We start from the raw sequence: 17,334 nt of genomic DNA, 5'->3' as shown, positions 1-17,334 counted from the left end.
GTCTTTCATTAAATGACCACTACTCCCCTCCTGTAATGTACAAAAGTCTTCAAAATGATTTTGATGAATGCACAGAATAAGGATATATAATGTGGTACAGGTCACACACTTCACAAATCAGCTTTTGAAAACATCTTTTAATCATGGAAACTAATATTATTGTAATTTTCCTACTTTTCTTGCTCTGAATTCCCAGGACTTTTTTTTTTTTTTTTTTTTAAAGGCAGTCTATCTTTGTTGCCCAGGCTGGAGGCGCAGTGGCACAATCTAGGCTCACTGAAACCTCTGCCTCTTGGGTTCAAGCAATTCTCTTGTCTCAGCTTTACAGGAACCTGCCACCATGCCTGGCTAATTTTTGTATTTTTTGTAGAGATGGGGTTTTGCCATGTTGTCCAGGCTGGTCTCAAATGCCTGGCCTCAAGTGATCTGCTTGCCTTGGCCTCCCAAAGTGCTGTGATTACAGGTGTGAGCCACTGCACCCGGCCTCCAGAACTTTTCAATCTCTCTCTCTCTGTTTCTCTCTCTCTCTCTCACACACACACCTTTGAAATAAATGTAATCATACCAAAACTCAAAATAGTGATGTTGAAATTGTTTGCATTGTCTCTTTCCTTCATTAGTGTTACAAAACAAATGCTAGGAGTATAATCCTAAATTAAAAAAAAAAATCAAATTTGTGATTTGTTTACAAACTCATAAAGGTTTATTACAGGCAAAAAGTAAAGTTTGACCTTGCTAAAATTTGAATTATTGTATCTATTAGAAAGCAGTGATTATTTATGTTTTTTCACAGTCCTAAAATACTATTTCATGTACTGAAAGTGCTCATAAATTTCTTGAGCTATGTCAGTTTTAGGAACTTAGGCTCCAACCTTGGTTCTCATAGTTAGATCCAGTTGCTGAGTCCACTGCAAGGGCCAGGCTGGGAGCTGAACTGAGACATCCATAGTACTCCCAAGGACCATGACAATAATACTTGATAATAGTATCCCATTGTCACAGATGATAGGAAACACGGTTATTCGCCATTTGTGTTTCTTCTTGAAACCATGTAATTTACTTTATAAAAGATGTTTGTTAACCATAAATCAATGATACTGAAGCATCAGTAAGTATCCGGGTTGTTTTGAGTAAATTCTTTGTTAAACCCTTTTATCTCCAGTGTAGTCAATTCCTAATTAGTTGCCTAACTTGTCAAGGTGGCTTGAATAGTTATAGATTACCATGAAAATAATGTGTTTTCCTTAGGAATATTGTGCATGTATTAATGCGTGTGCTAGCTACTATGCACTAGTTTAATAAGGCATCTGGGTGTTTCTAATGTTTATAAAGGTGAGTTTGCTTTTCTAGTACAGTGTTGTTTGGGTAGGTGAGAATAATTGAGTAAGAATAAAATCAGAATGTACCAACTACATTTTATCAATATCACTCATCTGAGTTGTATTTTATTTCACTAGTCAGTCAAAAAGACTAGAAGTGGCCGGGCGTGGTGGCTCATGCCTCTAATCCCAGCAGTTTGGGAGGCTGTGGCGGGCAGATCATCTCAGGTCAGGAGTTTGAGACCAGTCTGGACAACATGGTGAAACCCTGTCTCTACTGAAAATACAAAAACTTAGCTGGTTGTGGTGGCGTATGCTTGTAATCCCAGCTACTCAGGAGGCTGAAGCAGGAGAATCACATAAACCTGGGAGGCAGAGGTTGCAGTGAGCCAAGACTGCGTTACTGTGCCCTAGCCTGGGAGGCAGAGTGAGACTCCATCTCAAAAACAAACAAACAAACAAACAAAAAAGAGTAGAAGAGATGCAAGATAATGAAAGAGTTTCCTAGCCTCAGTCATTTGGTCCATTCTTTAAATACTACTCATGGAATATGTGGTCCTTTGACTTGGATCCTGCTAGAGAAGCAATGGAAGGACTGGGTCTATGACATTAACAATTAGAAGGCCATATGGAACACAGGCATGGCCTTGGTGCTTTCTTTGTTTCTGCCAAAGTCAGGGTGTCCAAGGGAGATCCACTCTGGCATCCAGACACTTTGAGGTCAACACCACTTACTTATCTGATTGACACTTAACCTCAAACAAATCTACCCAGAGGCCTTAGGATCTTAAGTGCTGGTAAACAAGGTGAATTTGTTTGGGAGTTCAGTTCCCAAATGGCATTTTGTTTTCATACCTCCATTATGTTTAAACTTCCGTGATCAGATTTGGGAGGCATGGAAAATGTTGATTAAACCTTAAAGTACTTCAAGAGATTGAAAATCAGCGCAAAACTCAAGTTCCAGAATGAAATGCTTTCTGTGTCTTGTTTACTAAGATTTTCATTCAACTGGTATTTCCTGTCTTGAAATTCCACCAGTTCTATCACCATCCTGTAACCCATGTGCATACCCCTCTGTACTTGTATCCAAATTATGAAAAATCCTTTTTATTTTTGATGTTCTAAAATACTAAAAATGTAAAACAGAAACAAATGCAAAAAAGTAATCACAAAAATGTAGAAAAATGAAGACATTACCAAGGAAATGTTAGGTGTCTCCTACAGAGGAAAGAAAATGTGATGGAGATGGGGTATACAGAGTTTCTGTTTGGAGTGATGAAAACATTCTGGAAATATATAAAGGTGATGGTTGTAAAACATCGTGAATGTAATTAAACCACTGAATTATACCCTTAAAATGGTTAAAATAATACACTTTATATGTATTTTACTACAATTTTTAAAAACTCCAATAAAGTAATATACCAAATACCATTGAAGTGTACACTTTAAATAGGTTTTATGGAATGTGAATGATATCTCAGTAAAGGTGTTAAGGAAATGTCATGGAGGGAAAGAGGATCAAGCCTACTGAAAGAGAAAGATCACAGGTGACGTGTTAGAGTCCTAGCCTTTCAGTTTTCATTTTTGAGAATCTGATTTTATTTGCTTCTCCCTACACAGTACTATATGGCAGGTGTCCCACTTTAATGCACATTTGGAGGAAACAGAATGGCAAACTATTGTTGCTATTGGCATATGAATCTTATTTGTTTTTAGCACTGTGGCTTGTAAAACCTTGGGTTTTCCTTCCAATATTTAAAAGAATCAAGCTGAAGAGTGGCAGGTAGCCTTTTTGATTTTTATCAAGATGGCAATTTGAATAGCAATAGAAACCCAGCAACCCTTTTTTTTTTGGTCAGGTTTTCTCAAATTTTGGCAACATATAGAAAAGAGCTATCAACAATTGCCCTAGTTAGATAATTAGATGTCTAATGTATTTTTTTTTTTGTAAAGACAGAATTTTGCCATGTCACCCAGGCTAGTTTTGAACTCTTGGACTCAAGGGATCCTCCCACCTTGGCCTCCCAAAGTGCTGGGATTGCAGGCATAAGCCACTGCTTCTGACCCTTCGTTTTCTACTTACAGTGATAGTCTACTTATCAAAACTCGATATAAGACGAATGGGGTAGGGGAAGGGGAGGACTCACAGGAAAAGGAGACATTTTATAATTTATCAAGATAAATAATGCCACCTCAGGTTTTATAACAAATGAAGCCACCCTTAATAGCGACGAAAAAGCACTTGGATCTTTTAGTTATGGCTCTAAGGAAAATTATTAGCAGAACAAAATTTTCTCTTAGCTAACCTTTTTAACCTTTCTTGGGATGACACTGATTTTCTCAAACATACTTAAGAATTCCAAAATAAAAAATCAAAATGCCTTCCTCAGGACAAACTTGTTCTGTTCCTGATGATTCTTCTGGAACCACAGTCAATGAAATCATCACAAACACCACAGCGTTTGTTCCGGGATAGACTTTCTGATGTCTCATTCCAAGACAAAGAAAGACTGAAAAATCCAAACCGAGAAATGTTTCTCTAAAACAAACTCTGTATTGTTTGAAAGATCCTCTTCTTAACTGCATGAAAAAATGCTTGATGGAGTTATTTTTAACTGGGGACAGAACGTTCATTCTGAGAAGTGTTCAGATCCCTAATTTTATAATGAGCAGAAATACATACTGTTGAAAGACTAGGCCAAATTCAGTACTCTCATCAACATTTAGGTGCAGGATCATCAACAGACAGACCAGTTTACAGTTTTCAGGAACTAAAGTCTTCTAGCTGCAGTGAAGTCTTGATTCTGGATCACCTGGATTCATGCAAGATGGCACAGGGTGCCTGTCATCATCTACATATAGAGTTAGCTTTTTTTGCCTATGCACAATGTTTCTTTATGAATAATGAAGCTGGATGATACCAAATAGATTCTATTGCTTTATTGAGCATTACTTTCATTAAACAATGTTAGCCATATAGGAATGATTTAAAAAAACAACTAACATTCTTGGAATATGAACATCCTATTAACTGATATAAACTGACTCCATCTTTCTTATAGCAGTGAATTTTCAGGTCACACACAATCACTAATTTATACTCCAAATACAAGAGTCACTTTTGTGTTAATCATCCAGTACAATTCACAGGTTCCTATTACACAGGTGGATGTACTTAGAGAGTTTTAGCACAAAAGCTGATACAAATATGAAAGTGGGCTCAGTCGAATGGTTAGTGAGGTGCTAGAGGTGAGTGTCGGCGATGGGTATCCTCCTGAGCTCCACGATCTGGGAGTCAGTCAAGGTGCCCCCCTCCTGGCTGCCTTGACCAGATTCATTGTCACTGACACTGAGACCAGCACCTGCCACAGAAATAGAATGAACACAAAAATCCAAACTATTAATGCAGTGCATTCTTAAGAATCAATTTACATTAGGTCAATTCTTTTTATTTCTATTATATTAGTAAAAAATAAGCTATGCATTTAGAATAGATATTATTAATACCTAACAATTATGAAACTATCTTTTACGTTTCCTTTGATAGTTTTTTAAAATGTACAGATTAATTTCTAAAGACACACATTTGGGTTCTCAATCTTTATTGTTTGTTTCCACATGGTGGACAGGTGTAACCTACTATCAGAATATAATCTCTCAATGGGGGTCTCATCCAAATAGAAAACCAGTCAGGTTATTAGACTTTTTCACCAGTGGGGTAGGATTTGCTGTTACAAAACATATAGGCCCCGAGCTCATATGCACTGAGGTCCATCACTTGAGATTCAGTGTTGGGCAGTGATCTGAGAAGAAAGACAGGTATGTGAGAACACCTGGAGTCACACCAGTGCCCTGAAGACATTGGCTCTGAATGATTCAGATCTGATCCTAAGATAAAAATAATTACATAACACAGTGCCAAAATAGATCCACACAGGAATTCCACCACAGCAGTTAACTACTGACAGTGCTCAGAATCTGTTTTGAGGAAGCTCCACTATTTGCTACTTTGTTTTGTTTTTTTTGTTGTTGTTTTGTTTTTTACAACTCAGATAATTGAGAAAACTTAAAACTATGCTAGAGTAACACCTTGTTCTTTTTTCTTTCATATTTCTAGAGAACAATGTTCTTTTCTTTTGTAATACAGTTCAGAGGAACACACTAACTCTCATCCTCTCTACACACACACACAATGGGGATGTGGTCATAGGGCGTGCTGGATGAATCACCAGAGGTTACCAGGCCAGCCCCACTAGACTCTGCAAACAAGGAGGAAAGTGAAAAGCCGGTTGCTTAGGCAGCTGGGATTTCCCTTTCTGAGATGAAGAAAAGGCAATTCTGCAGAGTTGATAGTTGTGGGAAAATGGTGAATTAGCTTAATCTTAGCCTGTCTGGAGATGGAAGCCAGAGCCTACTAGTGACCTTCTAGCCAAGCTCTTCTTCTTCTGGGTCTCTGACCTTTGCACTCTCTCTGTTAAAGGCCACTGTTGAAACTCCACTTCCTCCCTTTGCTTCTGTGACATGGTACTTGCCCATCTCATCCTCTGATCTGCTGGCTCTTTCTAGACCTCTTCTGCTTTCTCATACATTTCCTCCTGCTGCCTCATTTCTGGAGGCCCTGTCTTCTGCCCTGCCTCAAGGCCTGCAGGATCCTCTTGCCTGCATTCTCTCCTAATGTCTCACTAGGGTTTCCAAGTTCAGGACATGGAGCAGCAGGTCACTGCCTTTTCACACCACGTTCTTATTTTGGCACCTCTGCCTGGGGTGCTCTTCTCACTTCCCACCTCCTTCATGTGGCTGCCTCCACTCTTCCTACCAGTATCAACCCTGCTACCCCTAGAAACAGGATGATTCTCTTTTAAAATTTCTGATTCCCCCACTGGATTATGTCCTTCCTATCTTTGTCTCCTAGCTCAGTACACTGCAGGTGTTCAGTAAATGTCTGTTGAATGTAGTAATAAACTGTGCTCTGCATCCTAAGTCGTGAACCTGCCTGTTCCATCTCATCTCCTGTTCTGTTCCTCTGGTCTGTTCTGTATTCCGCTGCCCTCTCCTTCTCAAGAACAAATGTTAGTTCCTATTGCCAGTTGCACTGAGTTGGGAACCTTCTGCTTTGGCTCTCAAATCAGTCCTTAATCTGTCTCTAGCCTATCAAATAGATGCATCCCAACCATTGCCTTTTGGAGAGCTTTCTCTGAAACTGATCAGGTCTCCTGATGCCCTGAATGCAGCATGTTAATTCCAGCCTGAGTGTCTTCCTGCCTGTCCATCAAGGCCCATCTCTATACCTTTTTACAGATACTTATTTTTCCATCTTATTAAAATAGGGAGCTGGAGGACATAAAATGTGAAAAGTTCTCATCCCTGACAAAATCATTAATCACGTCCCCTTTATTCTCTCACACTGCCCAGGTTTCGATGATAAATTTAATAATACTCCTATCTATAATGTATACATAAGCCATAAAGTAAAATGCTTAACAAACACCCATAAACTCTTTTCTTCAAGAACCGGAATATTGCCAATGACAATGTATTTTTAAAAATTTAGTACGTTGCTAAAATTTAACAATTTCACATAAAAAAATCAGATTTCTGGTTTCTCTTGAAAAAACAAAAACAAAAACAAACAAAAACCAAAACAAAACAAAAAAACAACCAGAAGATCAGGCAACACTGGGCCTGCATTTCTGCATTACAAAACAAACAAAAAACAACAACAAAAAAACCCATGGACCAGGCAGTCCTTCAGTTTGTCTCTGTTTTCACCCAGCCCTCTTCAATCATTTATGGAATACCATAAATAATGCTTGGCCCCTGAAGGTAACATTTGTGTCTACTTCCAGGCCTTCGAAGGACAAATGGCCCACGTTTCTCTGCTGTGAACAGCAGAACTGTGTTATTTGGAAGAACCTCAGTGAATTGTAAGATAGTGGCCATTCTATAAGGAGGTTACTAAGGCCCTGGAGCCTGTAGCAAGGAAGAGCTAAATATGGAAGCACTAGGGAGGAACAGAGAGGACCCCAAGATTAGCCTCAGGGAAGACTGAGGCCAAATCGTTTAACTAGTACCAACTCCCAGTGATTTCAGTGTCTGCCCACTCTAGATCCCACTAGGAATATCATCATAAAGCGTGTGATGACACCTGGGACAAAGCACACTAGAAAGACAAGCTCTACCTTACTGCAAGCATGCTGAGCTTGTTTAGCAACTCAAGATATGTAAGCAAGTTCTAGACTCCTCTTGAGTCACCACATCTACCTGACCCACCTCATCATCTTTTGCAGTTTCTTCCCAGTTCAAAGAAATGCACAAATATCCAAATTCTCATCCCTCACTGAGACTCAGAAAGTATACACACAAGTATAACAAGCTGAGACCTGGGAGCACAAACCAGGTCTCCCATCTCTTTGCAATTCATTAAATGATATAGGCGGGTAGTTTGCAGTAAGTATCCTGATTTTCTGAAAGGTGTTTCCATGCTTAAATTTCAAACCAAAAGTTTAAGAAAAATTCAGCGACTGTGGTAACAGGGACACTTTCCTTTGGTCGATAGAACAGGCAATCATAAAGGAACTAAAACTAATAATTTACATTCATCATGAGCTTCACCTTTCTTAACATTTTAATATACTTTGGTTAGGATAGGGTGACTATCAGTCCTGTTTTACAGATGCAGGGACTGAGTGAGGATGAGAGGTGCTAGTTGAGTGGCCTCTGTGACAATGATCAATGTGACAATGATCTAAAGACCATACCCCTTCCATCTTTTTCTGAGGAAAAAAATCAAAATCTTTCAAAATTCCACTTTTCCATTTTGATTCTCACCTAACTTTGTTTACTACACTGGGCTGCAGAATTTCTTGAAGTTAAATAAGTCATTGTGGTTTGATGTGATATCTTGCAAAGAGAAATTTATTGATGAGTTCTTGGAGAGGTTTGAGTATTTTGGGCCTTGATTCTGAATGTTTTCATTTGTGTTCAAGGACTTGTCATCTATTTTCTTCTAACTGAAAAATAAATCATGTCTAGGTTTCTGATAGGGAAATGTTTACCATGACATTGATGTCATCGGCCTGGGATAACACCAGGAAGCCAGGGGGCTGGGGATGGTGGGGAATCAGGTTAGTCATTCTGGGAGAAGCCCCCGCTGAAGAAAGACTCCTTTCTAAGCCCAATATGTTCTAAGCTTGACATTTTCAGGAATCTTGTCAACTTGGGATCAACACAGAAATGCCAGGACTCAAGGCACACCTTGTTAAGAACGTAAATAGAGACATTCCTTTCCATCCTACCCTCACCCTGAGTCTCTGTACTAGTTTGCTTGGAACTTTCTCCTCTTCCCTAAAATGGAGGCTGTCCCAGGGTGACTGTTCCTATTCTCCTAAAGTCTTGGGGACACTGATGATACATTACACAGCTCTATTAAAACAAACAAACAAACAAAAAAATAATAATCAGGATACCACTAGTCTAGAACTCAGTGTCTCACTTACCTGTGGAAGTGCTGATGTACTTCAAGAACAAATAATTGAAAGACATTATGTCATCTTTTTTTAGAGTGAAATGTGGATTTCTCATAGAAAGTCGAATATTTTAACTTAAAAATTAGAAATGTCAATAGTGTTTTTTTCTAAATTTTAAAAAATGTAATATGGCTAAAATTAGATTGAAAAAGAAGTCCATGACTGGTTTATGGGCCAGGGTTTCTACTTTAGATCAAACAATTTTAATATACTTGCCTTTAATATAAGTTTGAAGTATGCAACTAAGTATGCACTAACACAGTGGCTTCAAAAACATTGTCTTGCTCACATCAGAATTCATTTGCAGCTATTAAACATGAATTTGGAGTCTGCTGACACATTTGTAAATGCTTGTAAAGAAGTGATGATGTTTTTTAGTCTGGAAACTGACTACTTAAGCTTTCTCTTTTAGAGATATAGTCTTTCTCATGGTTAATCTTAACATAATTAAAAAGAGAATGTCTTAGCTAAAGAGTGTTAGCTCTCCTGCTTGCCCCTTATTATGGCGTTCTGACATTAAATTCTCTCTATTGCACTCAGTAAAGGCATTCTACCTACTGAATTAATACAAGCATTTTAGTATGTGCTTGAATATCTGAACATTATTCCTAACTGAAAGATGATGAATTCTAAGGGAGATTAAAAGGGCACAGGAAATAGTATCAGTGGCTATTGAAAGACTTAGTCACTCTTCCTGAATCCCATCCATCCATCCATCCAATATGGAGCATCAACTGAGATACTCAGCACTGTTACATATCCAGGGATACTGAGATGAATCCTGGTTTTTCAGAACATAAACTCTGGCCCAGGACTAGGCCAGATTCTTATTTCTACATGTTCATCTGGCCACCCTTCCTGCTTCTATGTGGAATTTGCATTGGATGGACCATGCTTCCTATTCTTGTGACCTACTTGCTCATATGTGACTTATTAACCTCTGTCTTGATTCCTACATACTCTCCGACACATATTTTAGTGCAGGATATTAGGGTAAGGGAAGTACATAGAACAAACCTGATTAACAGGTGGTACAATTTGAGAAGGATAGACAAATAACTTTTCATCTGATACTACCACAGTGCCTGAAGTCCCACAATTAAAAATGAACTTTTTTCCACCTTGTAGGTTTTGGTTTTTAAGAGTTTTCTATTAAGATGTAAAAACCACAGAAAAAGCTTTTATCTTTTACCTTTTTATAGAAAACTTTATTATGAATGATGCTATAGCTAAGAAAGGAGGAGGTTAAAAAGAATGGCTGTTGAATGCCAAAGGCCCATTTTTGCCTTAAATTTACAGTGTTCTCTAAGGTTGGTTGCAGATGTAAGGAGAGATTGGAGGCCTGCCAGAAAGCCTAGGACATGGGCAGAAATTGGTGGCTCACTGTCACATAATCTCAAGTAGAAAATTATCAGATACATGGTAGAAACTGTTATTTGAGAATACGGAAATCTTTGCAATGTAGGATTTTTATAGGTGAGAAGAGGTGGTTAACGATTTGGCTAAAGTCAGTGGTGAATGTGGGAGCTGGCCGCCCCTCCTCATAATCTAATGCTGCACATCACTCCAGGTCAATGCCTCTGCAGGATGTAAAGCACCTGCAGTAGAAGTCTTCAGGCTGGGATTCCTTTAACTTGTGGTACATGATTCCTTTTCAAGGAGTACAAGGTGGTATGGGAAGGACAGCTTTAAAGGAATACATTCCCAGATCTTGAATTTCCATATCTATTATTCTGATTGGTCTTTTTCATTTTTGGCAATCATTTACCAAAACAGATGTTTCTGTTACTCATGTTGATATGTTGAACTGTGCACTAGGAATAATTGTGATGGTCACAGTATAAAAGAAATTTTGAACACCTTAGAGTCTTATGGCCACAGAAAAAAATTAAGTTCTAATTTAAAAACATGTTCTGTTGGAGAGAAATATGAGTAAAATGAATTGTAAGTATGAAATATATTATAGTAGGATAAAATTCCATGGAGAAAGTAGAATGGAAATGTAAGTTCAAGGAGAAAAGAAAGTGATGTCAAATTTCCAATTATTAAAAAAAGCCTGTTCATATATTTAAAGAATGAATAACTAGATATTACATTGCTAAGGTAGTTAGCAAAGAGCCTTTGGGTTAGTTTAAAAAAATAATGTAAAATTTTTATTTTCAAACACCAAAATGTATGATACAGTGTAAATTACATTATTTGATACTATTTAAACTGATTGTGAAAAACTTTTTAAACATATGCAAAAGGCTCCATAGCTTTGACAAGTTGTTTAGGGGTTCAAATGAAAGAGACATGGAAGACCCACTGTTTCAGTACTCGACTTGGAGTGGGCCATAGTGAAGGTGGACCTGAGAGAGATCAAGGTTTGCAAACTCAAATGTCCTAGCGGCCAAGGAGGTTTTCATAAACCAGTGACATGGGCCCACTAGGCACTAGAAAATGGAAGAGCTCATGTCCAAAGGGGCTGCTACTACTCAGTTCCAAGCAAGCAGTGCTGTGCTGGACTTCAAAGACTCTTGCTAGATTTTTCTAGAAATTCTACATTTTTAGAAAATAGCTCTAAATTTTTAATATTGGCTTAAAAAATGTTAAGATGTTATATGGATCAAGCAAAGCACTTTGTTGGGCTGAATCTGGCCTTATGAGTCAATTATAACTGCTGTAGACGGAATGGCATGTAGACTGATCCTTTATTTGACCATATTCTAGAAGGGAAAGTGTCCAGTGGCTGATACTTGATTACTACAGTACTTTTTCTAAAAATATAGGGAACCAAGTGTTAGAGATTTTTATTTTGGTCTTTTAAAGTATTTATTTCCTAGTGAGTTCTGGGAACTCTAACGGAATGCTGAACCAAATCTATAAGTAAGCAAGACATTCCTTACATTCTAGAACCGAATGCACTTCATAGTTGTTATATAAATATAAGATGTAATGTAATATAGATCTAATTTAATTATGTTCCAAGAATTCACTTTATGTTTCCGGTGTCATAACTTCAACAACTGATGACACTGTAGCAGTGAGGACATAATCTGTCCTGAGAACAACTTGTAGTCTGAAAGTCCCTTTCCAGCCCTGACTTTAAGGAACGTTTTATCCAGCCAATCATTTCTTACTTTCTGAAACTCCTTCCTCTTTGGTTTTCTTTCTGAACTTGCTACAGTTTCTTTGTGAGACTGTCTTCTAACTCACTCTTTAAATGTTGGTATTATCTACAATATTCTTGTTTTCCTTCCTTCTTCTCCCCTGACTTCCTCATCTCTTTTCCTTTCTTCTCTTCTCTCTCCTTCCATTCTCCCAGATCAACCTTTTTTCATCTCCATAGCTTCAAATATAGTCTCTGTGCTGATGCATTTCAAATCATTCCCTTTTACCCTGGTCCCTCACTTAAGATCCAAACCTGAATATTTAGGAGCCACCAGGCCTGATGTCGACATCTAAACTTATCAGTTTTCTCCTGCATGTTGGCTGAACCAAATCTATTTGTTTATTAGCATAAACAAACAAATGCTCTATATACTTTTCCTTCAGTCAGCCATCATGGTGAGAAGCATGAGCTTTGGAAGATTGTCCCTCAGTTTTTCCTCAGCATTCCTCTTGTTGGGAAGCTCGTCTTCTCATTTTTATTTCCACTCTCCAGATTTGAGGCCTTAACCTCATTCTTTTGGAACACTGTAATAACCTCCCAGCCTTTGTGATGTTGTTTCTAAATTTATTTCTTCATACTTTCATAAGAGTTATTTTGCCTCAAAACCAATAGGAATATGCCATTCCTTTTCTCCAAAGCCTACATGGCTCACTATGCTCTATAAAACTCTCACTCCTTCCCATGGCATCCGAATAGCATTTTAATATTACGCAAAGTTATCAGTGAGTGTTCTGCTCCCCCAAAATGAATGTATTGCTAGTGTTCTGGAAAGACCAGGTTAAATTAAGCAAAATGGGTTTCCTTTGTCTGGAACATTTCAGAGCTGCTAAAATGCTAATGTGAATTGTGAATCTCTGCAATTTCTCAAATATACTGGGTCAGGGATCCTCCCACTGAGGAATGACTATGAATAGCTAAGGGCGGGTATTTGCTGAAACCCAGCTGGGGAACTCTAGTAGACAATCGATGGTGCCGGCAAGCTACCTGTCAGGCCTGCCTTCTGCTGCCTGGCTTCTCTCACTCTCTGCCCCTGCCACAGCAGCACTGGTTCTAAAAGAGGCCACATGCCGTTAAGCCTCTGGGCTCCTGCTAATTCTATTCTCTCAGTTCCTAATGCCCTTTCCTCCATTCTTTACTTGTTTAAAACCTGTACATCCTTCAAGAATTCATAGAGAATATCTGTTACCTCTTCATCTCCTCTGTCATTTATAACTCTCTCCATTACTTTATTCTTTCTTATGTCATGTTTGTGTGAATGCCTATTTTTCCTAGCAAACTCTAAGCTTCATTGTTCAAATTCATCCACTCACTCAGCATTCAACAATATCTAGCAAAGGTTATTCTAAGCACTAATCTGAGTATAGGGTTGAGTTCTTATTCCTTTCTATAGTGATATGATTTGGCTGTGTCCCCACCCAAAATCTCATCTTGAACTGTAAGATTCAATTGTAATTGTACAATTCAATTATAATTGTAATTCTAGCCCTATATTCTCCACGTGTGGATGGCAGGACCAGGTGGAGGCAATTGGATCATGGGGGCGGTTTACCCTATGCTATTCTTGTGATAGTGAGTGAGTCTCACAAGATCTGATGGTTTTACAAGTGTCTGGCATTTCCCCTGCTTGCACTCACTCTGTCCTGCCACCCTGTGAAGAAGGTGCCTGCTTCTCCTTTGCCTTCCGCCATGATTGTACGTTTCCTGAAGCCTCCCCAGCCATGTGAGTCAATTAAACCCCTTTCCTTTATAAATTGCCCAGTCTCTGGTATTTCTTCATAACAGTGTGAGAATGGACTAATACAGATCGGATTTGCCATTCTTAACAAAGCACTTGCGAGGCGGTTGTGGCACAGTGACTGAGAGCATGGTCTCAGGGTCAGGTGGCCTGCCTCTGCTGCTTTGCTCCGCCGCCATTTCTTAACTATGTAACCTTGGGAAGGTTGTAAAATATGATACGTGAAAATATGCTGTTATTCTTAGGCATTTTGGAGTATTTTCAAGATATAATGTAAACTTTTAACTTCAAAATAATGAAGAAAAATGTTTTAGCAAAGCAATATACTTTAGAGCCACACAATAAAACTATAAGATAGTAAAATGCACTTTCGAATAAATATTTTAATAACTTCAACCGGGCATGGACATATCTTCTTGCTCATGTGGATATCTAGAAATTAAAATGCACTGTGATTTTTATAGGTGTCAGTTCAAAATTTTTCTGAGGAGAAGCAATTTTTAAACTGCATATTTGATTTGAAAACAACTCCAATTAGTTTATGGTTTTCTTTTAATGTTCAAAATAGAATTTCCCCAATAAAATATCCACTATATTTCTATTATGAATGCAGCTATCATTTAGACACACAGGAAAGAATGATATCCACTAACTGTTTCACCCAGGAGCGTGTGACCTTTAATCAGGCGGTTTCATGGTCTTTTATTGCCTTAGCCTGTTTCCAGCATCATATGCTGATGAGTTGGGACCTTTAGGACTGTTTTCCTCTCATTCTGTAAGAACTATTCACTGGGGTCTCAAAGTTGAGTGGGACTGAATATATAGGAGGGTCAAAGAATTATTGTATGTGATAGCCCTTGGAAATTATAGAACTATACCATGCTCATTATGTTGCCTTTGAAAGTTTCTGCTTCAAAGGAACTCCATAAGAAGGTCTCTTTGGCAGGCCAGAGGCAAAACTCCCTCAGTGAGATCCCTATCAACTGTCTATAGCAAACTTAATAGTATCTTGGTGTTCTAGCAAGATTCCAGGACAGGGATATTTACATTTAGTTAGAGTATGCCTTTTTTGAAAGCAAGTTGTAAATTATTTTTAGGTTGTCTTATATTTTGTGCCAAGAACAAAATATCCTAGAGTTTTCCCGGGATTAGGAATGGGTCATGAGAATCAGGATGTGCTAAGGGTGACTGATAGTACTTTGCAACTTCATGGGAAGAAAATATAAATTCTAACATAGCAAGAGTGCCTCCTTGTAATGTGGTTCATGGGTTCATACATACCAGTTTTCAATGCAAATATCAAATCATCAAACTCCTGGGACTCCTCATCAGCTATCAGCGACCCCTGGCCATATCCTCCAGAGGATGGGAATGTGGCTCCATTTTGTGGACTTGGCTTTAAATCAGGGCTGGCCTGACTGGCCTGTTGGAAGGATGCTCTCTCCCAGTCAGGTGGCACCTTTTTGGATTGGGATGGGGGAAAAAGAAATCATAATATGAATGCATACACATTCACTATGAAACCCATATGAACAATTGATCTCTGCCTTTCCTTACAAAGACCTTGTTAAAGGGTGGTGGCACTATTTTGAAACTAGACCTTTACTTATTTATAATTTTTTTTTGGTAGAGATGGAGTCTCACTACATTGCTCAGGCTGGTCTCAAACTCCTGGGCTCAAGAGATCCTGCCTCAACTTCTCAAAGTGCTATGATTACGGGTGTGAACCACCATACCTGGCCTTAAATTTTGGTGGGAGGATTGCTTGATCCCAGGAGTTAGAGACCCGCCTGGACAAGATGGTGAGACCTCCATATCTACAAAAAATTTTAAAATGTAAAAAATTAGTTGGGTGTGGTGGTGTGCACCTGTATTCCCAGCTACTCAGGAGGCTGAGGTGGGAGACTCACTTGAGTTCAGAAGTTCGAGGCTGCAGTGGGCTATGATCATGCCACTATGCTCCAGTCTGGGTGACAGAGAGACACCCTATCTCTACTAAAAAAATAAAAACAAAAACAAAACAACTTTAATTTTATCTTTATTCTTTAGAAAATTATGTCTCTCCCTGAGACAATTTAATCTGTGATTCTAAACAATGTCTCTATTTGAATTACTTGTAGATTTCTATGTTGTCATGTGTGGGGAATGAAAACTAATTTTTAACCCAATAAATACATTTTTTGGGAAGATGTGTACAAAGAAAACTCGGTTAAAAAATAAAAGAAATGGAGACGAATCCTCCTAATCCTTTATCTAAAATGCCACACAGGACTTTAAATATAGTAGGTATCTATAAGGACATACTAAATTGAGAAAAATACTTTCATAGCATTCCTCCTTGTTTTGGATTGAATGATTAAAAAGATAGCTCTATCCTGGAATGATTAAATGTATTTACATCCCTCTAGGTTACTGATAAACAACTTCTTAATCCTTCTTTCCTATACTTTCCCTTCTCTGCATGGCTTTTTAGAATGTCTCTGACAGCACCTCACTGACAGCTGAATCAAGGCCAATTCTAAGCCTCTGAGGAATGCAGAGCACACTTCAGGCTCTGCTGTTGCACAACACCCAAATGAGCACCCAAGTGGTGGCTCTGGCCCAAGAACTGGACTGTTAACAGCTACTGCCTACCAACATAGGGTGTTCTGAGAGAGAGAAAAGACACTTCATTTCTGAGAACAGCGATCTGAGAACTTTAGAAATGAACTTGAGAGGAAAAGATGAACCTTAAAAAATTTCACTAGGAAGTTGAACATCTAGACCAGCAGTGTCCAATAAAACTTTTTGCAGTGATACAAATGTGTTATATCTGTGTTCTCCAATATGGCAGCTACCAAACACATGTGGCTGTTGAGCACTTAAAATGTGGTGAGGGTGAATGATAAACTGACTCTTTAATGTTGCCTAATTTTAGTTTAAATTTAAATAGCCACATGCAGCTAATGGTTATTGTATTGGACAGTTCAGATCTAAACAAATGCTAGACTGAGCAACCATTCAAAAACATTTTAAGATTCATTTCTGAATTCTTGATCCTAAAAAAATCCCTGTTTCCATTGGACCTGCTGTGATGAAATAAGTCTATTTTAAGAACTTTGGGGATAGAGAAGTCATACTAGATTTCCAAAAATTTAAGGATACTAAAGATATAGCTTGATTTTTAAAAACTGTACTTGAACTAATTCATTTTATAACTGAAATTTTGATCAAAATCCTTGGATCAAAATCTTTCATTTCTTTCACCCCCAGCACTTGACAACCACCTTTTTACTCTGTTTCTGTTACTAGTTAATAATTCTGTATATTAAAATTTCTCATTAAAACTAAAAATACATATAGTACTTGAATTGTGAATATTTACCTTAACTTTAACCTAACATAAGTAAAATTACTTTCCATATTGCTACAAAGGACAAAAGTTATCTCTGGGCAGGTAAGTTATCAGTCTATTGATCTATCTATCTACCTATCTCTCCATCCATCTATCTATTAATATAAACTGTTACCTTTTCAGACAGGTGTACCTTCATTTCCTGCCATTTTTCAGGAAGTAAACACAAATACTGTTTTCCTTGGCTCCTTAATATAAAGAGG

General features: G+C 38.1%; 1 protein-coding gene across 1 annotated transcript in view; it reads right to left on the bottom strand.

The window, feature by feature from the left end:
- Positions 1-4,025: 4,025 nt before the first annotated feature.
- ADGRV1 (adhesion G protein-coupled receptor V1) overlaps positions 4,026-17,334 on the bottom strand; it is a 596,733-nt gene continuing 583,424 nt past the window's right edge. The window contains exons 89-90 of the mRNA XM_011978020.1: positions 15,019-15,196; positions 4,026-4,684 (exon numbers count right to left, since the gene is read on the bottom strand). Of these exons, the coding sequence (XP_011833410.1) occupies positions 4,566-4,684; positions 15,019-15,196 (297 nt within the window). The 3' untranslated portion in view covers positions 4,026-4,565. The remainder of the gene's footprint in view (positions 4,685-15,018; positions 15,197-17,334) is intronic.

The sequence above is a fragment of the Mandrillus leucophaeus genome, unplaced genomic scaffold (assembly GCF_000951045.1).
Source record: "Mandrillus leucophaeus isolate KB7577 unplaced genomic scaffold, Mleu.le_1.0 Scaffold187, whole genome shotgun sequence".
Taxonomy (NCBI): domain Eukaryota; kingdom Metazoa; phylum Chordata; class Mammalia; order Primates; family Cercopithecidae; genus Mandrillus; species Mandrillus leucophaeus.
Note: the sequence above shows the minus strand (reverse complement) of the source record. Positions and strands in the feature narration are given on the sequence as shown.